The sequence below is a fragment of the Salvia hispanica genome, chromosome 2, assembly GCF_023119035.1.
Source record: "Salvia hispanica cultivar TCC Black 2014 chromosome 2, UniMelb_Shisp_WGS_1.0, whole genome shotgun sequence".
In the NCBI taxonomy this organism is placed as follows: domain Eukaryota; kingdom Viridiplantae; phylum Streptophyta; class Magnoliopsida; order Lamiales; family Lamiaceae; genus Salvia; species Salvia hispanica.
The window spans coordinates 15,050,586-15,073,459 of record NC_062966.1 but is presented as its reverse complement, the minus strand read 5'-3'; the positions used below and the strand labels follow the sequence as shown (position 1 = coordinate 15,073,459).

The following is a 22,874-nucleotide window of genomic DNA, read 5'->3' as shown; positions in this document are numbered from 1 at the left end:
TTGTGTTGTGAGTGGCCAAGAGGGAAGGTCAAATAATGGGAGAGAAAATTTTAATGGCAGATCCCACTTTTTCTTTACAATTGCTAAAGTTGTTTATTTATTTTGTTAATTAAGATGACTTAGTATACCTTAAATTCGTAACCAATGGTCCAACTCTAACAAGTAGTACTACTACTTTAATATGGATACTGTGAATCAATGTCGTTCATCCAAATAATTCATTCTTATATTACTATAAATAGGACTTAAGTAAATAACAAGAACCCTCTAAAGCAAGTATCATCTTGTTATTCTTGTTTTAAATACTATATCTATATAAATTTTTAAGAAGTGTATCGAGAACTAAATTATACTCCAACCATCCCAAAAATATTATTATCTTTCTATTTTCATCTTTCTAAAAATTAATTACATACTCATAAAATGAAAAATTACTCTCATTTAATCACTTACTACTTTCTCACTCACACAATAGGAATCACATTTTGATATTTTGATCCGTCCATAATAAAACTCACATTCTATTTTTATCATAAATGATAAATAGGTCTCACATCCCACTAACTCACTTCACCCATTCTACTCATTCAATTATATACTATCAATATAAAAAATTAGACCTCATATTCCACTAACTTTTTCATCTCACTATTCTTTACATTTCGTAAAATTCGTGCCAACACCAAATGTGACTCCTATTATTTGACAGCCTTACTTTTTATCTTTATTTCTTTACTTTATCCACATTTTCTTTTTCCCTCTTTTATTTTCCTCATTTTTTCTCTTTTTCTTACATGCTTTATTAATTTTGCATTAAAACTCAGGCAGTCCTCTAATGAACTACTCCCTTCGGCCCTTAAATTTTATTATACTTTGACCGGGTACGGATTTTAAGAAATGTAACAAAAAGGGAGTTGAAAAAGTTAGTGGAGGGTGAATCCTACTTTTATTTATTAGTTTTATAATTAAAATGTGAGTATGAATGAGTTAGTGGAATGAGTCCGCAATTAAAAATGGTAAAAAGTGAAATGTGTCAAATTTTGTGGGACGGACGGAAATGGAAAAATGCGACAAAATTTAAGAGACGGAGGGAGTAGTATTTGAATGAATTGGGCTATATTTATAGAAATCAAACCCAGCTCAGCCGTTTCAATCGTGGGCCTAGGTCAGATCAGGCCTTAAGCGTGCTAGACGTCCCGACCCAGCCCAGTTGACTAGTCTTGCATCCGAATCCTGTTGAAACCCAAACCCGAAAGAGAAATCACCCGACCCGACACGACTGCCTCCCCTTTCTTCGTCCCCAAGCTCTCACATATACACTTGCACTCCTTTTCCTGAATCTACATAATTTCTAGTTTATTTTTATCCGAAAACGGTCTTAGTGTTGATCATTAGCAATTCGCAATGTCGAGATTCGAGGAATCGGCTCCTGCTAGGGGGGGATTTTCTTTCGATTTGTGCAAGAGAAACGAGATGCTTATGCAAAAGGGTTTGAAGCCATCCTCGTATCTGAAGACCGGAACTACGATTGTTGGGTTGGTTTTTCAGGTACATTTTGATTATGGACCGTCTTTGAATTTCGATTTGGGTATTAACGTTGTGCTTGCTCAATTGGGTTTTCTCTTTTGGCTTATTTTTCATGAATTTGTTTGTTGCCCTTCCCTTTTCCTTCGTGATTACTTGGAACACCGCGATTATGTATTGCTTTGGTTCCATTCAGTTTTTTATTGGAGGGCTTTGTAGTGAATTGAGATGGAAAATGTGGGAATGTGATGTTTTGTTGGAAAAATATGTCATAATGGTATCCTGAGCTTTTTTGTAGTCTAGATGAGATGTTTACCATTTATTCAGTAGACTTTTTCTTGAATACTCGGATTTAAACTTTCTGATCATTTGGGTGAGATGAAGTTGAAGTTTGTTCGACTTTCGAATGACATGATTCGCGGAATTTTATCGGTTGCAATAAAAGGAAATCGGAGTTAAACAGAATTATCACAGTCTTATTGTTTGAGGTAGAGTTGAAGTTCTAATGCTTTAGAACTGTGCTTCATCAAGTACAGGCTCATCGAGCTGAAATAGTCTAGTCAAGCTGACATGGAATTTATAAGATCACCTAGTGGTAATACATTTGTTTCAAATTTTGAGTTGTTTATGAAAATGTGCAAGCCCTACCCTATATTGTAGCCCATGGTATCTGACTTCAGTTAAACTAAGCAAACATCTTCTCAGTGGCCTTATTTACTTCCATGTATCGCGTAGGAGTGTATATGTACTCACTAGCTTATTAAGGTTAATGAATATGTTTGTTATATGCTTGAATATGTTTCCCTTGACAATATTTCTATGCTTTAGGATGGTGTCATTCTTGGAGCTGACACACGAGCCACTGAAGGCCCCATTGTTGCTGATAAGAATTGCGAGAAGATCCACTACATGGCTCCAAATATATATTGTTGTGGAGCTGGTACGGCCGCCGATACAGAAGCTGTTACAGGTATAAATGAATTAGTTCTCATCTCATGTTGTCTTCTTGTTTACTGAACTATCTGACTCTTTATAATGCCTTCTGTATATGGCCAACTTATACTGTCTGTTTGTATTGACCTTCACTAGACATGGTTAGCTCTCAGCTGAAGCTGCACCGGTTTCATACTGGCCGTGAATCCAGGGTTGTGACTGCTCTGACTCTTCTGAAGTCTCATCTTTTTAGGTGCAAACCCCAAAACTCTTTTATAGTGTCATTATCTCGTGTGTAAAATGGGTTACATGGGAAGTTCATTGGTTTATATCTGAATCAGTTATCAAGGACATGTATCAGCTGCCTTGGTGCTTGGTGGAGTGGATGTGACAGGTCCTCACCTGCATACTGTGAGTTACTTTGGCCTGAAGATGTTGCTTTGTTTTCCTTTTCTTTTATCCCTCGGGTCTAACATGTAAGGAGTCTATCCCAGATTTATCCACATGGTTCTACAGATACTCTACCATTTGCTACTATGGGTTCTGGATCACTTGCTGCAATGGCTATTTTTGAATCAAAATACCGTGAAGGGCTCACTGTAAGTTCCTTAGGTCTTTTGTAGAGCATTCAAACACTTATTGTGTGGATTCCTTGAGTTGAGACTGCAAAGCACTTTTGCAGAGGGATGAAGGAGTAAAACTAGTGGCTGAAGCAATTTGCTCTGGTATATTCAATGATCTGGGAAGTGGAAGCAATGTAGATGTCTGTGTCATAACAAAGGTCTGATTTAAAATTTATGATGTTTTCTTCCTATCCACTCATAGGTACTTGTTGCTTGTGATAAACTGGTTTCCATCTTACCCCTTTTGCCTTTTCTTTTAGGGGAAGCGAGAGTACTTGAGAAATTATATGTTGCCGAACCCTCGTACGTATGTGAGTGAGAAGGGATACTCTTTCTCCAAGAAGACTGGTGAGTATCATTAGGAAAATGGAGTATTAGTTTTAACAACTTAAAAATTGCATTATGTGTTTCATGTTACTTGATTGCTTCAGTTTTGATTTTATTTCTACTCATTTTCTTCTCTAATATATCTGCAGAGGTGTTGCTGACAAAGATCACACCATTGAGAGAGCTGGTGGAAGTGATTGAAGGGGGAGATGCTATGGAAGAATGAATGTGATTGAATATGTCATCGTTCTTGGAAACTTCCTGGTCTTCTCATTAACTAGCCTACTGTCTAGCCTCAATGCCTTCACTTTCATTTTCACCAACTTTGTCCATGTTGCAGTTTGTTGGAGATTATAATTTCTACGGTTTACAGTTATCCCCCCTATCTCTCCCTTTCTGTCCCAGTAAACATATGATGGATAAGATCACTATACCTAAATGGTATACAAAATATCATTGTTGCTTTTGCTTCCGAGCTAAGAATAATTAATTCACTGCACCAAACTCCTTCCAGAATTTGGAAAATTTTGAGTATGTGCAGGCTAAATAACCACAGTAGATGAATCAGTAAAATGCAGACAAATTAGGGTTGTGTATAATTGATATAGGTGCGCCTGTGGAGCAACAGTTAATTGTGATTATGTTGTGGAGTCTATGTCTATGTCAAAGCAAACATAAGTGCCATCGTTATGCATCTTAGATTCTGAGATAGCTTCCTATTTTGAACTGACATAACTGCATATTACCCTGAGTTTTCAAGGGTGCCCTAACTAGCCTTCTTGCATGCATAATGCAAGGTTTAGACTTTAGATAGTACTCCTATTATCTTTACGAAAACATATCCCACTATATCTTTTAGTTGATTTATAGTTAAGTTTGCATTCCTTGAATATTACTGTGGCGTGACGCTAAATTTCAACCTATTAATTCGACTTAAATGTAATTACCAATTAAGTTATATTTGATCATGTCACAAGTGAAAGACTTTGTGCGAAGTCCCAATCTGATAAGAGCAATTTTGTAGTTATGGTCCGAGCTAAATATTATTTAAATTAAATTTATAGAAAATTTTCCTCACATTCGTTGATTACTTCGCCATTTGTTTACTTTCAGTTAACTGCATCAGTACAATACAAAATGCGAGTATTACTTCACTTACTTTGGACAAAAAATGCACTTAAAAGTTTAAATTAATTAGATCTACCAACATTTAAAATTACTTTTAGACCATTTCATATCATTAGGGACCAAATAAAACCAAACTTGAAATGTAAACCAAAAATTTATTTTGGCTATCGTGTGCGGATTGATTTGAAATTTTACTCTCGAGTATTAAGTAAACAAATCGATTTGAATAAACGACTTTTGGTAATAAAAGTGTGAGTATTTAGTAAATAAATTGATTTGAATATTCGAGTTTTAGTAATAAAAGTGTGAGTATTTAGTAAACAAATTGATTTGAATATTCGAGTTTTAGTAATAAAAGTGTGAGTATTTAATTAACAAATCGATTTGAATATATATATAATATAATCTGAAATACCAACAATCAAAAGCTACAAATATTGTGATAATGAAATTTTGATTTCCTAATTTCTGTACGCCTGTGGACTCCCTCCAGTTGTCGGGTACGATCCCCCAATTCTCAAGTCATCATCTTCTCCAAATTCAGTCTATTTTATTTATCAATTAAGTGATCAATTTAATTTCTCATACAATTGCGCTCGATCGGCAAAACCAATCAAAAACCCCAATCCTTTTTTCTGCCCTATTTTGATTGATCCCATATCCGATTGTTGGATTCTGAGTTGGTTATTTTAGAGGGAGCTGGTGTAGTATTATGGCAACCTCCGGCGACGATGAAAACGACACCGTATTGAGCGATGTGGAGGCCGATGATCCAGTCCCTATTGTAATTCAGAACCCTGACGATGTGTCCGTCGAGAAGTTTAAGGAAATTCTGGCGGAGCTCGATCGTGAGAGAGCTGCCCGTGAGGCGGCTGAGAATGCGAAAAATGATATGCAAGTTTCGTTCAATAGGCTTAAAGCGCTGTGTCACGAGGCGATCAAGAAACGGGATGAGAGTTCGCGGCAGCGGGATGAGGCGTTGCGCGACAAGGAGGAAGCTCTGAAGAACTTGGAGAGGGTCGGTGGGGATTTGAGTGAGGAGGTTAAGTTAAAAGAAGAGATAAGCAGGCAAAAAGATGAGGTTTCGTTGCAGCTGGAGGAGGCGGGCAAGGCGAGGGATTCGATGCGGGTGGAAATGGAGAAAGGATCATCGATGCTGGTCAGTGGGATTGAGAAGATATCCAGGAAAGTGAGTAGCTACAAGGACTTTGGAGCAAACGGTTTGCCAAAGTCTAATAAGTACTCGGGATTGCCAGCAGTTGCCTATGGTGTGATTAAAAGGACCAATGAGATTGTGGAGGAGCTTCTGAGACAGGTTGAGTCGAGTATCAAGGGGAGGAATGAGGCCCGGGAGTTGGTTGAACAGAGGAATTATGAGATTGCCATTGAGGTTTCTCAACTTGAGGCAGCTATTAGTGGGTTAAGGGAAGATGTGGCAAAGAAAAGTGAGGAGATCGAGACTCTGAAAAAGTCCCTACTTGAGAAGGATGGAAAAGTTGCAGAATTAGAGAGAGAGTCTGCGGAAAAACAGGAAGAGATGGAAGGTGAACTTTCAAGGTTGAGGCTATTAATTTCTGACTATGAGTCGAAGATGGAGATGCAAAGGCCTTTGCTGATTGATCAACTGAATTATGTAACAAGACTGCATGAAGAAATGTGCAAAGCTATGGAGATTGTTGATGCTAACAAATCCTCAGAATTGTCAGAGTCCTTGTTCCTTGCTCAAGAAACAAATCTGGAGGAAAATATAAGGGCATCTTTAGAGGGGATGGAATCTGTGTATGAGTTGAGTAAAATTGTTGTTGAGAAAACCAAGGACCAGGTGGAGGAGAGAACTTGTGAGGTGAAAAAACTAAATGAAACTGTTTCACAGCTGATAAATGAGAAAGAGCATATTGGGTCTCTATTGAGAAGTACTTTGACTCAGAGGATGTCGGTGGATATGTCCTCCAAAACCAACAAATTATTTAAAGTAGCAGAAAATGGTTTAAAAGAGGCTGGGATCGACTATAAGTTCAGCAAATTTGATGCATCCAAAGGTAAAGCGGGTCCTGATGACACAGACGACAATGAAGTTTATGCTCTGGTATGCGAATTTTCTAGCATTAATTTCTGTGTGATTTACTAGCTTTGATCTATGCTTTATCAGCTCTCACTTGCATTATTCAGTTCAAACACTAGTTTCTGATGTCAACTCTGATTTTGCTCCTGGTGGTGACCACTACTCTTGATTGCAGGCCAGTGCACTGGAGAACATAATCAAGCAGTCTCAGATTGAGATCATAGAGCTAAAACATTCAGTGGAGGAACTGAGGTACTTGTTCTGCTATGAAATCATTAAAAAATCATAAGAGGATCCTCTACAATAGTTTTTTTTATTACTGATTGATCTAATGAAGTTACATGGCGCTAATGTTCCTGAGTACAAAGCGTTTGAAACATCATCATACATGCTTGGTTATAATATGCACCCCATTGTGTGTTATTTTCTGGTTCCTAGTGACCTTAATGGGCTTAAGTGCTTGAGGTTGCATAGGAGTTCCCTGTGCTACAGGGAACATTGAAGTTAATTTCGTTTGTTGGTTTGATGCTGGATCAAATCCTTCAACCAAACGCAATCCTAATGTTTAAAATTCTTTAGTCGAAGTGAGCATCATATAATCGTTGAACAATAACTTACATAACAGTTCTTTCTAGTTTTAATAGTCTAATATGGAGTGGCAAGAGTCCAGTTTGAACAACTGTTGTTGCTCACATCCAAGGCCCTCTCTTGGTTCAGTTTGGTGTTGTTTTATGTAAAACTAAGAAGTTATTCTTAAAATATATCATACTTTAAAAGCGTTAATCCACATATATATATTTGTCTCTTTGTCATTAGAGCTTTATTTTACTCTTTGGAGTGTGAGAAGAAGCATGTGATTGTGTGTCTTACTTCAATATACTGCTTCTCTTCTTTGCTAAAGGAAAATCATGTACCCAGCTGTAAAGACAAGCAAAATGAAATAAGTTTTTTAGAAGAAATCATTAAATTCAGTCTTTTTGGTTTTTGGAACAATGTAGCTGCTTCAGATCATGCATCAATGAAAAAGACTACATATCTGAAAATTGATTTCTTATATTCCATTAATGCATAACATCACGTAATTTTACTATTATAGCAATGAAAATTTTTCTTTACTGTCTTGGCTTATATTCAATGTTGCCAAAATGAAGGGCAGAGTCAAATTCATATAAGGAGTGTGTTGATGCCCAAGCTAAGGAACTGATTCAGTGGAAGCAACGTGTAGAAGAGCTTGAAGAGAAAGAAAGAGTGGCTAATGAAAATGTAGGTCGAGGTTTTTTTTAATTGGCTATACCAACCATCTAAAACTTCCAACTTTTTAGTTATCACTCTTCTCATGATGGCTGGGTCCACACATTTGTAATTTTCAATTTTCCATAAACAAGTCTTATTTGATCTGACACTTTATTTTTCTTCACAAGGTTGAGGGGCTTATGATGGATATTGCTGGAGCTGAAGAAGAAATCATGAGATGGAAGGTAGCAGCACAACAAGAAGCGGATGCAGGAAAAGCAGTTGAACAAGAGTATATATCACAAGTAAGTAAAATTTGAGAAGCCAAACAATTTTTTTCACTTATCATTTTCGTCTTCATTGATTGACTGGTTTTCCCGTCTGATGCCTTTTATTCTATGTATGCATCACAATGAAAATTTTACTAGAGCAAATGAAACGTATATAGATGAATCTAGGACCTTTATATGTTGTTTAGGCTTTATCTTTGTTCGGGAAGTAATATCATTGGAACTTTGTTTCTCTTTCGCAGATTTTTTTTTTTGCTCGTTAAACCACCGATAGATTGTTTGGCATTTATATAGTAGCTCTTATACCAGTAGATTGTTTGCCTGAAGAACTGTGCCATCTGTCCATGTCATAGGAGGTTTGCATATGAATTGACTATAGGGAAACGCTCTATTCGAACCACATGCTTCGTCATGGAGTTTGGCATTGTATGTTGCAACTAACTAAATTCCATTTCTCATTGTGGACATTTAAGTGTGTTTCCTTGAGACATATTGAATCGACCTTGTCTAGGGATGTCATTTTGCTGCTTCATCATTCTATTCCCTATTTTCCCTGCTGATGAATCTTGATGTTTATGTAAATAACCTGCCAGTGGAAAACTTCTGGTACTCTCGTTTTTCTCGTCTGCCAGTGTAAATAACCTACTCTTAGTTATTGTTTTTTTTGTCTTCCTACTCTTAGTTATTGTTTTTTTGTCTTTTTTCCCCCTTTCTAAAGCATTCTGAAGATTAATTCCTAAGATGATTACTTTAATAATGGCCAGTAGAATTAGTCCTCTATGGTTAACATTTGAGTTTATTGAATTTCAATTCTGTGATTCTGCAGCTGGCATCGGTGCACCAGGAACTTGAAGAAGCTAGGCAAGCTGTAATAGAGTCAAAGAAAAAGCTTAAATTTAAAGAAGAAACTGCAGAAGCCGCAATGGCAGCAAGAGATGCTGCTGAAAAGTCATTGAGATTGGCAGATACAAGGGCGTCCAGGCTGAGAGATCGTGTGGAAGAGCTCACTCGTCAACTTGATGAACTTGATACGCGGGAAGCCTCAAGAACCACCAGTCTGAATAGGCCGAGATATGTTTGCTGGCCATGGCAATGGCTTGGCTTGGATTACGTAGGATCCCATCGGTCTGAACCGCCGGAACAAACTGCCAACGAAATGGAACTTTCTGAACCTCTTATTTGATTGTTTTTTGCTTGCGACCTTTCTTGTTTACTTCTTTGTTATTATCGAGTATTGAACGACGGAAAATATATACTCCACTGTTAGTTGATAGCAAAACTTAATCTGGCAAAGTTGTTTGAAATCAGATGTACATTATGCTTACTATTCTTTCTTAGTATTTAATTGTTGAAGGATAAGCTTAACCAATTGATGGTTGTGTAAACATTTGTGTGTGCTATTCTGCCTTTTTGCAATTGCAACTTTTTTTTTTTTTGCAATTGCATTTCATTGGTGAAGGATTGTTACTTAAAGAGTAGAGTTTATAAATTTTAAATTTATAGTATCTTGATATTTGTCAAATGAAAATTGATGTGGCCTATGATGATAGTTTGGAAGTAAATTTAACGGTATTTCATATCAGTTTATTGTAGAATAGAGATACAGTGGAGAAGGATGGAAAGTAGAAAAGAATGAATCGATCAAAACTCACATTTAAATATTCAAGACTAAAACAATGGATAAATAAACCAGAAATGACAAGAAAAATAAGTGTGAAGGCAAGACATTCAAAATGGCCGCACTTGTTCACCTCTTAGTAACACACTTTTTCCTGAGCAAAACTCCGGTGGGAGGGCCGGTGACGACGAGTTGGCAATGCGCATACATCCAATAGGAGTAGTGGAAAATGCCTCCTAATTTAGACCTAGCTCTAAACAATCCTTTAATCTCAAGGTTCACTCTTCCTTCTTCTATCTGTTTCTGCAGCTGCATGCTATGCTTACTCGACAGCTTCACCTGGCTACCCACCATGTGCACGTCGGCAAACCTCGACTCGCCCCTCATCACTGCAAACGGCTTGATGTAACTCGTGGTGAGGTAGTTGTTGTCATAGTAGAGATCCAAGATCACGTAGCTGAAATCCACCTTCACCTTGCTGTTGGGGTTGCTGAAGTTGGCCAGCACCGTCACGTCCGCATTCAGCAGGTAGCCCATGTCTAGGTACGCCGCGTTGATGGTGGCAGTTGAGATGTCAAACCAAGGGCTGCGCGGCCGGAACACCAAGTACACGATGAGGACAATCAGGCCTCCCACAATCACCAATATCCAGAAGAGCATACAGAATGCTGCCACCAGCCAGGTTAACGGCCTGGTCCGTTGGGATGTTGGGGGGTGGATGAAACCAGGGTGGCGGCCGCCTCTTCCGTGCTGAGGACGCGTATGAGAATCAGAATGGGGTCTGGATTCTTGGTGCGGTACCTCAGCGACAAAGGGTGCCACGGGCTTAACATGGGCCGGATGGTGGGGCGATGTTCCGCCATGAGATGGTGGAGGGTGGCCATGAGGCGGTGGAGCACCGTGCGTAGGGGGGACATGAGGTGCAGTGTGCTGTGTAGGGTGGCCATGAGGCGGTGGAGCAACTTGCGTAGGGGGAGAACGAGGTGTGGGGTGGACATGAGGCGGCGCTTCAACCACAACCGGAGCATGGCCACGGTGGCGTGACGGCGGCCTGGAGCGAGGTGGTGGCGTGCGTGAGGGAAACTCGATGATCGAATCGCGTTGACGGGGGAGAAAGTGTGGATTTGTCTCATTGTGGTGGGACATTGTGGTGGCTGAGGATTGGTGCGAAAGTGAAGTGAAGAAGAAAATATGGTAGCTTACCAATCAAAGGCGGAGAAAAAGAATCAGACATAAGTTGAGGAAGCAAGGCAAGTAAACAAACTGATTCTAAGTGCAAAAGCAGAGTATCCTCCTGTTCACCTCAAAATACAAAAGAAACCCACATATAATAATACTCGATGCTGCCGGTTCCATTTCCACCCATTTTCGGTTCCAGTTCCGGTTCGGCCTAGAACTATGACCAACAGTTCCAAACTAATGGTCCACGGGTCAATTCCGGGCCAATATAGTAAAAAATTGACATCACTACTTCTCATGGCTTTTTGAGAATCTTTACGAAAATTAAAACGGCAAATGAAATTATTTAGTTGAACTAGTAGTTGAACATGGGTATACATCTCCAGTTCTATTGTATAAATCCATATTCATAAACTAAGAGAACAAGAATTCCTAGTTGGTAGCAAAAATGAAGCTTTTGACTCATTTAATCATAGCATGTTTGGCAACAAAATCAACATGCTAACACTATCATATACCTATATTACAACGTTAAGCATGAGCATTCTTACAGCTACACTATCAAACCTAATCCCCCACCCCCTCCCTCTCTTTTCTATTTAGGTTTGTCTAAACTTTCTATTGAGTAGTTATGCTTGAAGCTAAAATGAAAGGCATGGAACTCAGTATCGGCTGCTAGGAGCTAAAACATAAGACATGATTTACGTATCTGCCAATTGTGCAAATTATTTGCTCACCATATCTTCAGCAAGCTTCTCTTACATACGATTCATCCTCAACATTTTACCACATCAATGCTGGGACTATCACCTGAGCAGCAAACAAGCAAAAGAGATTATGATCCTTAACTGGAGGAAGAAGGACCAACATTATGTTCTCAATAAATCAGTATCTTAATATAAAACGTATCATACTTTTTGCCAGTAATTTTCTTTTTTCATTCCCCACCGAGGCTTTCCATGACTCCAGATAATGATGTTGGATGGAGATTCTTCAAGTTTGAACAATGTAACAAAATTCTACCCTCTATTAGAAACAGAGAGCTTGCCCCACATTAGCTAGAGATAATGCCCTCAGAAAAGATCCTGCAATTGCACAAACTTTCCATCAGTAGCAGACACAGGATATAGTAAGTTTGAGTGGAAAGGAGACATTGTTGAGAAACAAGGGTAATTGAGAATTAGGAACTTAACAAGATGAGCAGATATTGAGTAAATAACATTTACATGAATTGCATGCTCCAAATCAGTTGCTTCTAGGAACGTGATAGAGTAAATAACAAAGAAAGAAATAAAAAACAAGCATTTTTTGGTTCAGATGTAATTTGAATTATTACAAGGAGAATGCTTAAAAGTACAAGCTTAAAAGTACAAAGGATTCTGTTGAACTTGATAAAATGGCGACAAGTGGTTTTGCACAGGAGCAGCAAGGATCAATAGTGACATATTAGCATTCGAATGATAGAGGAACATTATTGACTTAAGCTATTTGTTTTGAATGCTAATAGATACCAATAAAAGATGGAGTACGACATAATACTTTTGTTGATGAACCATAGGCAGGCATTCTCCATTAATTTTAGAATTGTAAAAAATATGGCAACGCAATGCCCTAGAAAGCAAAAGGGGAGTATAAGAATGAGCATAAAATTATTAAATGCCTGAATCAGTTCACCTTAATTCAGAACATGGATGCAGATAGATTGTCCCCAACATCAGAACACAGCAGAATCTGTCCATACCCATCTCAGCAGTATCTAAGCAAGTACCAAGAGCCCTTAACGATCCAAAAGACCAGAACTTATGGTACCATTCCCTACTCAGCATAAATGAGTCAACTTGTACCCGCACTCAACACTGACCAATGGAAGCATTAAATCTGGAAACACATACATTCAAAAGAAAGCATTTGGCACCAGTCAGAAGGACAATTGTGATTTCACCAATGGATTCCCGGTATAATGTTTAGGAACATAATTTACAAACTCTTATATTTCTTTTGAGTTGATAGCACCTATTAGAGTCTCTGACAAATAACTATCAAGAGTAAAACCATTCTTCATCATATCATCCCAAACTTCACAAGCCAAAGAAATTTTCTTGTCCTTTATAAGGCCTCGAATGATCAGCTTGTAAGTCACTTCATCTGGATAGGCCCCCCTAGTTTGCATCTCCTTAAATAGACATAGGGCTTCGCTAACTTGATAGGTCTTGCAGTATCCACCAATAAGTGCATTGTAGGATATGACATCAGGCACAATTCTATGTTTTACCATATCATGAAAAATACCATGAGCCATGCTAACTCTACCAGTTTTGCATAGATGGTCAATAATTGTTGTATATAATGCAAGACTTGGAAATAGACCCATGTTTGTCATTTCATCAAGAAGGGCCTTAGCTACAACAGAGTTTCTTTCTTTCAGAAAAGAATCAATGAGAATTGTGAATGTCACCACATCAGGAGCAATTCCTTTCCTTCCCATCTCCTCAAAGAGCTTATAAGCCTTTCTCGTAACACCGGATTTGCAAAGAGCAGTAATAATTGTGTTATATGATACAACATCTGCATATCCCTTGACCTCCATCTTGGTAACTAACAAGACATATGCCTTATCTATTCTATTGGCTTTGCAGAAACCCTTTAAAAGCTCGTTATAGCTGTAACTATCGGGTTCCATCCCACTCCTCTGCATTTTCTCCAGCAATTTCTCTGCCTCATCCAACAATAGTGCATTACAACAATGATTCAACAACACATTGTGTGTAATTAAATCGGGCTCACAACCATTCTTCTTCATAAAATTCTTGAGTGTGAGTGCTTTATCAATCCTACCAACTCGGCAAAAACCACAAATAAGCACATTATAAATCACAGCATCGAAGCAGATCTTTCCCCTCATGTCCCCTACCGTGAGCTCATAAGCCAAATCAACTTTCCCAATGTCGCATAGCCCGAGCATAAGTGCCCTGCACGCCTTATTATCTGGTTTAACATCTCTCTTGATCATGATTTTCCACATGTCAACTGCTTCATCATGTCGTTTGACTCTACAAAACCCACTGATAACAATAGTATAGCTGACTACGTCTGGCTCGGGCCCTCTTTCTCTCATTAATCTCAGCAATATCAATGCATCATCAACTAAACTCTCACCACACAAAAGATTTAAATAAATATTAAACGCCCAAATGTCGGGCACAATCCCGAGCCTATCCATATCCTCAAAAAGCCTAGAAAGAAGGTAAAAATTTCTAACTTGACACAGCCCAGAAATAAATCTAGAGTAAGTAAACGAGCTCAAAGAAAACCCTTTGGAATTCAATGAATCATAATAGTATTCAGACAGCTCAAAACGCTGGTTCTTGATTAAAACACCAAGAAACCTGTTGTAGTCAACCGAAAAAATCCTGCAGTCTGATTGAGACATTTCGTCGAACACCTTGATCGCGTTATCAATGAGGCCGGATTTGACGTAGCTGGCTATGAGAGAACGATATATGAGTCGTTGCTTGCCAAGAGCCTTATACATTTATCAAAATCGCTTCCGCAGAAGCGTATGCATTTGAGCTCCAATTCCGACAAGGAAAAAAAATCTTGGGTGCAAGCAATGGGATAAAAGAAAAGTTATACAAAGTGGTTAAAAACAAGGGGTGAATGTCAGTGGCTCTACACTGTGTATGTGAGTGTTGGAAATCAGAATCAGCTGATTTCGGCGGAAGCGGTGGTGGCGCAAAACCAACTCCACAGACCACACTCTCCACCTTCAGACGAGTAAATTTTTGAGCTATGTATAATTGGGCTTTTCTTTTGGGCCTCACTCTTACTGTTATTTAATCTTTGAAATAATGTTTAACTTTGTTTGACTATATATGACAAGTAAGGAAATTATGAAGATTTTGGTGACACTTATGCTTCATTTATGATTACATTTCTCATACATTGCAATAATGCTCATTTTTATGATTCATACATAGATCCATAATACAGACGATTTCTAGTTAATTCAGTTGATTAAATTGTTTGTACCTCAACTTATATAGTATACATATATATATTCATCGAGAAATTTATGTACATAAGCATTATCGGTAAACACTATTATCAGTTAGTCCGTATTAATTATATATTTATTTTTATTAGGATTATTCAAAAATTCCTGTTGATATAATAATTAATTTTGCAAATTATATAAAAATCAAAGCTCGATTTGTCTAATTTTTTATAATTTGAAATAAATAAATAAAAGAAACTAATTGGGCGTTGATTTTTATTTAGTTCGTAATTTTGCAAATGTATAAAACTCGAAGCTTGATTTGTCTATTTTCTTTATAACTTCAAATAAATAAATAAAAGAACTTTTGAGCTTTAATTTTTTATTTAATTTGTAAAATGAATAATGTCAACAACAAATTTACAGGTATTAAACTCAAACTAAATATATAAATAAAACAGATACTAATGTGGACTAAATATGAAAGGTTGATGGGTTTGTTTACTTTCGGGTAGTTAGTTTGGATGTACGAAACAAATACAGGTTAATTTACCAGATACTTTACCAGGAAAAGGGAACCAAGTACGCAAATGAGTGAGATCCCCTTGGCACCTCAACTATCTAACAAGTTGAACTAGCTTAAGCTTCCTGCATAATTAAGTTATCAAACCAATGGCGATTTACACGGATTGACAAGGACGCACACACTGCCATCATTCTATCAAAAACCTAGCAATCGAGTTTCATTTAGTTTCGGTCTCACATGTATCCCTCTTCGACCTCAGCAAAGCCATCGTTTGACCAAGTCCGCTTCCTCTCAGAGCTTTATACGACCATGATTTACTGCCTATATTCTGCTTTCCCCAACTATTGTCCTGCAACATCTGTGGTTTCTTGTCCAAGTTACTTCCAGGTGATGCTTGCACCTTTTTCTCATTCTTCCCCCGACTATTCTCCTGAGAGACCACCACCTTCTTGGGGGTACTGTCCCAACCATTTACCTTGGATAGTTGCTCCTTTTTGGCTTTTAGAGCCTCGCTCAATTGGTCCCAGATGCCCCCGCCAATTTCTACAACAACGTTACCATTATTGAGTCGTTCGAATGTATCAAAATCAAAACTATATAATGCACTTACCTTCACTAGGCTGCTGTGTCTCTTTACCCTGGTCAGATTCTTGAGTATCTGCAGATGGTGGGTTATTTAGGAAGGAGATAACTTATTTGGGCTTTTTACTAGGAATTATAAGTTTGGTTCTTTGTGCTTCTCTGAATTGCAGTGAACATCATACCTGGGCTGGGTTCGGCTGTTGGTTTACCACTGGTGACAGGCAACGCTTTCTTCAGAGCATTTACATCCTTTGTAGATGCTTCATTCACACATGTCACAGCTTTGTTTCCTGGTTTTGATCCCCCACTGGTGAGGACACGGACGTCAACGAGTGCTGAAAAATCAATCTGCACGAGATGGATCACAGTGAAAACAGTAAGAAGCAAGGCAGCTTTTGTAAATAGTGAAAACAGTCAGGACACAAGGGAGACTTAGTAACCAAAAGTGAATCATGGTCTGCTGGCATACATCTCTGTGAAAGAAGATGATAAATAGGCTTACTTTACATGCCTACACTGCTTACCTCCAAAGAACCATCTTCTTTATAAAGCGAAGTATCAAGTTGTGCGGCTTCATCCTCATCGTCTTCCTCATAAACGATCGGATATTCTGGTACTGGCAGTAACATTGTTTGGTTGGATTCCGCATTGTACCAAGCCACGTTTCCAACCTATATAAAGAAGATGTCTCACAATCTTTCATTGTGGTCACATAAATAGGGAAAAGAAAAAACACTTCAACTATAGTTGAACTATACTCGATGGGCAGAAAGCTCAGGGGTCCATGTTGATGATAATTCCAGAACTCGATATGCAATGAGATCCCCTTCCTGCAAAAAATGAAAGGACAAATGATTGAAGTTTCTTCCTTGAAGAATATTGCGAGACTCAAATCGTACTCCCTGGAATCATTACTGTTAATGATGTAAGAAGAAATCAAGGAACAACCTTTGGCGAGCCAGGAAGAGGTGGAAGCTTATCAAAGTCGATTCGCTCATTTGGTTGTTTCTTTTTCTCTTTAGTCGGTGTTTCGAAATCCTCTTTGTTTGTTCTGTAGTCATTTATAGAAGTGAATCTACGGTTTTCCTTCCCCCACTGTTGGCCTTTCTTCTTGCTAGTAATTCCATTCCAATTAAAGATTTCCTAATGAAGAACCAGCATATTCATCATGAAGAAATATGTCAGCAGTTTGAACGAGAAAGAAACACCGACGGAAAGAACAAAACTAAGAATAATTGGTTTGCAAGAACAAACATCCATCGACAACTCAATAAAACCTTGAGCTGAACTTTTTCTTCCATACTATTATTAGAAGCTCATTACGTATTGTAAAATTGTTCTATGTTGACATCAGCAGAAATAAAAGGTCAGTTTCATTACATCTCCTTATCTCAAACCTGATGGATCACATATTGGTTGGCATTTGGCAAAAATAGCAAGTTCCCAAAAAAGTAGGCAGCTTAATTAAGAAAGTTAATATCCATGTTGACTAACATCCTATGCCTTGCATAGTGATAAGTCTGCCAGATGTGTCACGGGTTGCAGCCTATGCTTTGCATAGATGAGTCTGACCCATGTTCCACGGACTCACGGGTTGCATCCCTTGAGTCCAGGCCACCCCTAAAGGAACCCAAGGCGGATATATTAATTGCACAATCTCCTAAGTAGCATTTGCTCTGAAGTAATATCGTTTCATGAAAATGGTCCTAAAACTCAGGTACAGAGTTAAAATGATGAAAATATTGTTCAACTAACATCCAATGCATAACAAAAATTACCAGAGGTGCATGGTCTTGCTGCATAGCTTCTTCTGCATCAACAAAAATAATTTCATATGTGAGAAGTACGAAATAGTTCACTGTGTATCATATATATCCAAGTGCAGAATAGAAGATTTCGTTCCCAACTGTGAGGACAGGACATGGAATGATGGAGGGAGAAATTGTTGGAAATCAATTTATGAACAGTGGGATCAGCAAAATAACTTAATATTGCTTTAAATAGCATATTTCACAGATTAATGAATTTGATGATACACAATATAGGAGGTAATCAATTCTAGGCACAAAGCAAATTGGGCTTCTCAGACTGAGAAGTATTGAACTTAGTTCACTGTGTTTTTTTCGACAATAAGAACTGGTGACGAGAGAAGAAAACTAATGAATGCTAGTCCTATTAGGAACAAAAACTAGAAGGCTGAAAAATACGTTGTTGATAACATGATTAACATTATTGAGCAATAAGTCACCCGTTCACCTAGTTAGAAGGACCAAGTTAAATAACGTCATCACAACCATAATCCAAATAAATTGACCAAAGACAGAAAGCAGTACCTTCTTCCAAAGGTTCAAAGCGGATATGTCCTGGCCTTATTTCAATGGGAACAACTTCATCCTCCTCGATACTTTTGTGATTTGATTGCTTTGATGCATCACGTTTTTTATTTGTACATTCTTGTACAGATGGACTAATCTGACCTGATTGCTCATGCAAACTGTGGCTCGGCGGCTCTAATGTGTCACTCATTTGGGCCAGCTGATCATGTTTATCGTTGTTTTGATTTTGCAGCTTTTGTACATCACCATTTTGATTTTTCTGCTTGCATACATCGCCATTTTGTTTTGGAAGTTCAAGAAAGTCATTGTTGTGTTGGTAATGCTTTTTTCCCTTAACAACCCCTTTGCTTGGGGAAGATAGCTTGCACTGTAGCTGGACAGACAACTTAGGTCAATATCAAATGACAATCAGAGGCATCCAGAATAGGCACTAACTTTTTAAGCAAATGAGATAACTCACTAGTCCTTTCGGCTGACCATCTGATTTGTTCCTTTCAGCATCAGCTTGGTATTTTTTCCACTTCTGCTGTAAAACTGAGGTATTCAGTTTTTCAAATTAATCGCAGGAATAAGAAATTAAAACACTAACCTGTCCATTCCATTGGTCATCCGTCTTTTTTCTGTCAGCTTTAGCTTGATCCTCTTTCCAGTTTCGCTGCAAAATTAAGTGACTCAGACTTCAGATTACTGGCACTGGAGGAGTCTTAATAGTCAATACATATATATCTAATAACTCACAAGACCCTCTGATTCACAGGTTGCATTTTTCTTCTGAATGTTTGCCATTTCACGCAACCAACGTCTTTTTTTAGTCTTCCGCCGAGCACTTCTACTTGGAGCCTGCAAATAATCAGAGACATTACCAAATCCAGGATGACTACCAGGGAGAGCGAGAAAGGAGCATTTAGTACAGTCACGGAAAATAGCTTACAAAATTGATTGAATCATATAATTCGAAAAGGTAACCATATATCAAAATTGATATCGCGCATCCACAACAGACCAACTCAGAGTTTGACATCAACCAAGGGATACCAGTATCATATAGTGCCAAAAGTGTAATTTCATGAAACAGCACAATATTGAAATGCTACACATATCCACAGCTTGCAAGATCAATACAATCCATTAAAATGATAGAAAAGACACCTTTTTTGTTTCCTTGGGGGAAATTTTGGCATCATCAGTCTCATTGTCGTTCTCTTGAACATCAACAGTTCTGCATGTGTAGCAACAGTTAGTTAGAATGAATGGATGTGTGATCATTCGAAAAGTTAACAGAAACACATAAGTAAAATATATTCATTGAATGTCTAAAAAGAAAGGAGAAAAACAAAGAAAAGCAAATAAAACTGTATGTGCTACTTACTAGTCTAAGACCGAAGAGTGAAGGATTTTCTTTTTAGTGGCATTAATAGAGATTAAGGTCTTATTTGTTAGTTTCCAGACCTTTAATATACTTGCATGGGTAACTCAAGCCCTTTTGTATATGTTTAGCAACCTTCTACATTAATAAAAAAAAAATTCACATCAAGAAAAGATGTAGTGGCCACTGGCACTGGACCAGTTATATATCTTTGAGATTTTTTAATATCCCAACCTGAAAGACACTATATACCGAGCTAATAAATATTTTAACACATCCCCTGTTCACTTCTTTTCAGCAAAGAAATTGCACAGCAAAAGGAAGGCAGTGGAAATTATACTCCTCATCTACAAACTTGCTTGCCATATCTGCATCCATGATCGGAACTGTATCTTTTTTAATAATAGTAATATTTTTCTCTGCCTGTATTACGAGTATACAGCAACTTACCTCTAGCTCCATACAGCCATGTTAGTTGTTCAAAGATACACTAGCTTTCTCATCACTATCTTGGCAACAATTATGGAGCCTTAAATTATTTGTCTATAATCATTTTAGAGATATACTAAACTAATTAGCACTCCCTAGGCTCAATCATCTGCGGGTAGAAGTTCTACTTGATTGACCAAACTATTATTCACTTAGCAAAAGCTTAAAAGGAATGTCATATTATTCCAAATACTTATAAAATAGACTGGTCAGGCCAGTAGGAAATTTGTAGCTTTATATCCTGTAATTTGTTTGATTGAAGATTATTGACTTCAAATTAGGTTTTCCGGATACAATATACTTTTGGACTTTGTACTTTGATTAGAAGAAAAACAATTCACAGTCAGTGAAAGTAAAATATCCAGAAATAGATCATTTCTAGTACGCATACCTCTCCTCACCAGGCTCCGCCACATCATTATTTTTATCACTACGCTTAGCAGGCCCATCTTTGTTTTCCACGTTATCTCCAGCCACAGAAGCATCTTTTTTCTCTTTACAAACATCACTAGAAGCATTTCCCGTAACCACAGAACACTGTTTCTTCTCCCTAAGAAATAGAGGATTAAGAGCAGAGCGTGTAAGCATGAAAATAGGTAGATTTGAGTAGATCAAGCAAGGAAGTAGCAGGGCACAACATACTTATTGCCTTCTAGCCTCTCCACTGATTTTCTTTTACAGTTTTTCTTTCTTGAATTTCGACATGCAGAATCTTCTACAATTTCCAATGGGACTTCATCATCTTCAGATTCCGCAACTTTTCTTTTGCGGTTTTTCTTTTTTGACTTACAACCTGAAGAATTTTCAACCACATCCAACAGGAATTTATCATCATCTTCAGATACTTTTTTTGATTCATCACTTTCATAACCACCTTTTTCTTTCTCAAACTCCTCATTTGCTAAAAGCAAGACACCACCATCTACAGGTTGCTTCTCCTGAGGTTTCAATTTCTGAACATCATTAGCAGCATCGTTTCCTTCTATTGACAAAATGTGTTTCCTTTTCTTCACACTTCACTCACAAAGCAAAAGTTAAAATGCTAATATATCATTTCCACATACATGCCAGAAAGACAAGCCCCATATGTTGTTTTCAGAATTAATAATCTTTTTTACTAACCTGATAATCTCATTATCTTTTAAAATGCTGGTAGATATAAACGGCGGTAAGGCAAAGCCAGATATCTGCCGGAAAGATTCCGAAACAATACAAAATTAAGCATTTGTAGCACGGGATAGAATGCCAAAACAATGATTCCTAATTTTCATATCTCATCAGCAAATCAATTAAAACAATAACAAAACTAAAGCATGAGTGAATTCGTTTGCTTTCTTTTCTGATCCTCCAAAGTAGCAAGGGCAGCAATTCCTAAAAGTCTAAAACCCTACCCAACTTTTGCACAGAACAAGTTAGCAATAAGCTTCAACTCTTTCCAATGTTTTCTAAAAGATAATCATAGACTCACAAAAATGAGAAGACAGCCAACCAAGAAGCTACAAAAACATAAATTATGAAACATAGAAAATGAAAAATGAGGATCATAATTCATTAAAAATCGAGAGCAGAGTAATTGTACAGTGTGCAATGTGCATGAGCTTTTAGGATCAAGAGATAAATTAGTCTTCTCAGAAGAAGAATTTGCTTCTATCTAGACAAGACAGAAGGGCGGGCAAAAGTGAGAAGCGCATGGATTGATGAAAAGCAATAGAGTTTTGAAGAGGAATAGGTAGGTTGGGAGGTCCATACGGAGAGGAGGAGGCCGTTGGGGCAGGATTGGTGGAGACGGAAAGCGTGGAGCAGATGGGAGGCGAGGTCGGAAACGGCGTGGAGGCGGCGGGGTTGGAGCAGAATCCAGCTGCGGGTCAAGCCCTCCAATTTCTGGGTATCGCTCAAAATGTCGTCATCTTTGAATACCACTCGGATTCTCTTGCACGAGTCCATCACTCATGCAAGCTTCCCCTAATTCTCGCTCGCTGTGAAGGTGTGGACTGTGGAGGGAGAGAGCAGGGCAGGCTGTCACTCTCTATGCTCAAATTATATAGCCTTCCATTTCCAAAGGCCCAAATATGAATTTCACTTAAATTTTTGTAATTGCTTTTTAGTTATTACAAATGATGGCCGTTTATTCCACATATTCTTTTCTTAAGTGATTGATTTCTTTTGACGATTGTATATTTATTTAAGTTAAATGAAAAAGAATAAACAAGAAAGAGAGGTAAATAGAATATAAAGTGAAAGAGTTAATAAGTTATATTTTGCTAAAAAATTGAAATTGATTACTTATAATTATACAGCCAAAAATGAAATATATAAATCTTAATGATATTCAAATATCACACAACAACGTAAGATACATTGTTTATTCGATAAAAATATATAGTTTCCATGGAAAACATGAGTTGTAGGAGAAATTCTCTATGGTACTAGTACTATTTTTTTTTAAAAAGTTTTCTGGATCACTTAAAAAAAATGTTTCTCGTGCACATACATGCACGCGACAACATGTTTACCCTGTGTGCTCAACTTTGTTCTTCAGCATTTTAAGCAGATCATCTCATGCTCAACGACGGTGTTGCAGTTGTCATAAGTATATAGGACGAAATTCACATGAAGCTAATTGCCGCACAACATATGTCGATTTGTACCACTTAGTTGTTGTAC

The 22,874-nt window shown here is 37.8% G+C and overlaps 5 protein-coding genes across 10 annotated transcripts; 2 read left to right on the top strand and 3 right to left on the bottom strand.

Annotated features, from left to right (window-relative positions):
• Positions 1-1,318: 1,318 nt before the first annotated feature.
• LOC125203724 (proteasome subunit beta type-7-A-like) lies at positions 1,319-3,879 on the top strand. Its single transcript, XM_048102141.1, has 8 exons — positions 1,319-1,548; positions 2,353-2,494; positions 2,614-2,710; positions 2,799-2,868; positions 2,952-3,056; positions 3,140-3,238; positions 3,341-3,428; positions 3,557-3,879. The coding sequence occupies exons 1-8, from the start codon at positions 1,405-1,407 to the stop codon at positions 3,631-3,633; spliced, it is 822 nt and encodes a 273-aa protein (XP_047958098.1). The 5' UTR covers positions 1,319-1,404; the 3' UTR covers positions 3,634-3,879.
• A 1,137-nt stretch (positions 3,880-5,016) lies between these two features.
• Positions 5,017-9,489, top strand: LOC125206052 (paramyosin). Its single transcript, XM_048105335.1, has 5 exons — positions 5,017-6,621; positions 6,773-6,849; positions 7,749-7,860; positions 8,019-8,135; positions 8,947-9,489. Exons 1-5 carry the CDS (start codon positions 5,248-5,250, stop codon positions 9,301-9,303), a joined length of 2,037 nt encoding a protein of 678 aa, XP_047961292.1. The 5' UTR covers positions 5,017-5,247; the 3' UTR covers positions 9,304-9,489.
• Positions 9,490-9,743: 254 nt separating this feature from the next.
• Positions 9,744-11,225, bottom strand: LOC125208250. The gene has a single exon (XM_048107832.1). The coding sequence runs from the start codon at positions 10,882-10,884 to the stop codon at positions 9,868-9,870; it is 1,017 nt and encodes a 338-aa protein (XP_047963789.1). The 5' UTR covers positions 10,885-11,225; the 3' UTR covers positions 9,744-9,867.
• Positions 11,226-11,353: 128 nt separating this feature from the next.
• On the bottom strand, positions 11,354-14,685 carry LOC125208249 (pentatricopeptide repeat-containing protein At1g13040, mitochondrial). 2 transcript variants are annotated; one of them, XM_048107831.1, is made up of 4 exons: positions 12,810-14,685; positions 12,592-12,732; positions 11,832-12,002; positions 11,354-11,727 (listed from the first exon to the last, which is right to left on the bottom strand). In XM_048107831.1, the coding sequence occupies exon 1, from the start codon at positions 14,447-14,449 to the stop codon at positions 12,905-12,907; it is 1,545 nt and encodes a 514-aa protein (XP_047963788.1). In that variant the 5' UTR covers positions 14,450-14,685; the 3' UTR covers positions 11,354-11,727; positions 11,832-12,002; positions 12,592-12,732; positions 12,810-12,904. The 2 variants fall into 2 exon arrangements, with proteins under 2 accessions (XP_047963788.1, XP_047963787.1); XM_048107830.1 differs by having other exon boundaries at positions 12,592-12,795; positions 12,931-14,685.
• Positions 14,686-15,386: 701 nt separating this feature from the next.
• LOC125205928 (coilin) lies at positions 15,387-22,234 on the bottom strand. Of its 5 annotated transcripts, XM_048105144.1 has the most exons (17): positions 21,960-22,234; positions 21,333-21,397; positions 21,085-21,224; positions 20,853-21,003; positions 20,602-20,760; positions 19,505-19,574; positions 19,094-19,195; positions 18,945-19,010; positions 18,816-18,881; positions 18,353-18,728; positions 17,798-17,829; positions 16,968-17,162; positions 16,778-16,849; positions 16,544-16,690; positions 16,202-16,367; positions 16,048-16,095; positions 15,387-15,980 (listed from the first exon to the last, which is right to left on the bottom strand). In XM_048105144.1, the coding sequence occupies exons 1-17, from the start codon at positions 22,152-22,154 to the stop codon at positions 15,655-15,657; spliced, it is 2,376 nt and encodes a 791-aa protein (XP_047961101.1). In that variant the 5' UTR covers positions 22,155-22,234; the 3' UTR covers positions 15,387-15,654. The 5 variants fall into 5 exon arrangements, with proteins under 5 accessions (XP_047961101.1, XP_047961097.1, XP_047961099.1 ...); XM_048105140.1 differs by having other exon boundaries at positions 20,853-21,224; XM_048105142.1 differs by having other exon boundaries at positions 18,353-18,722; positions 20,853-21,224.
• Positions 22,235-22,874: the final 640 nt, after the last annotated feature.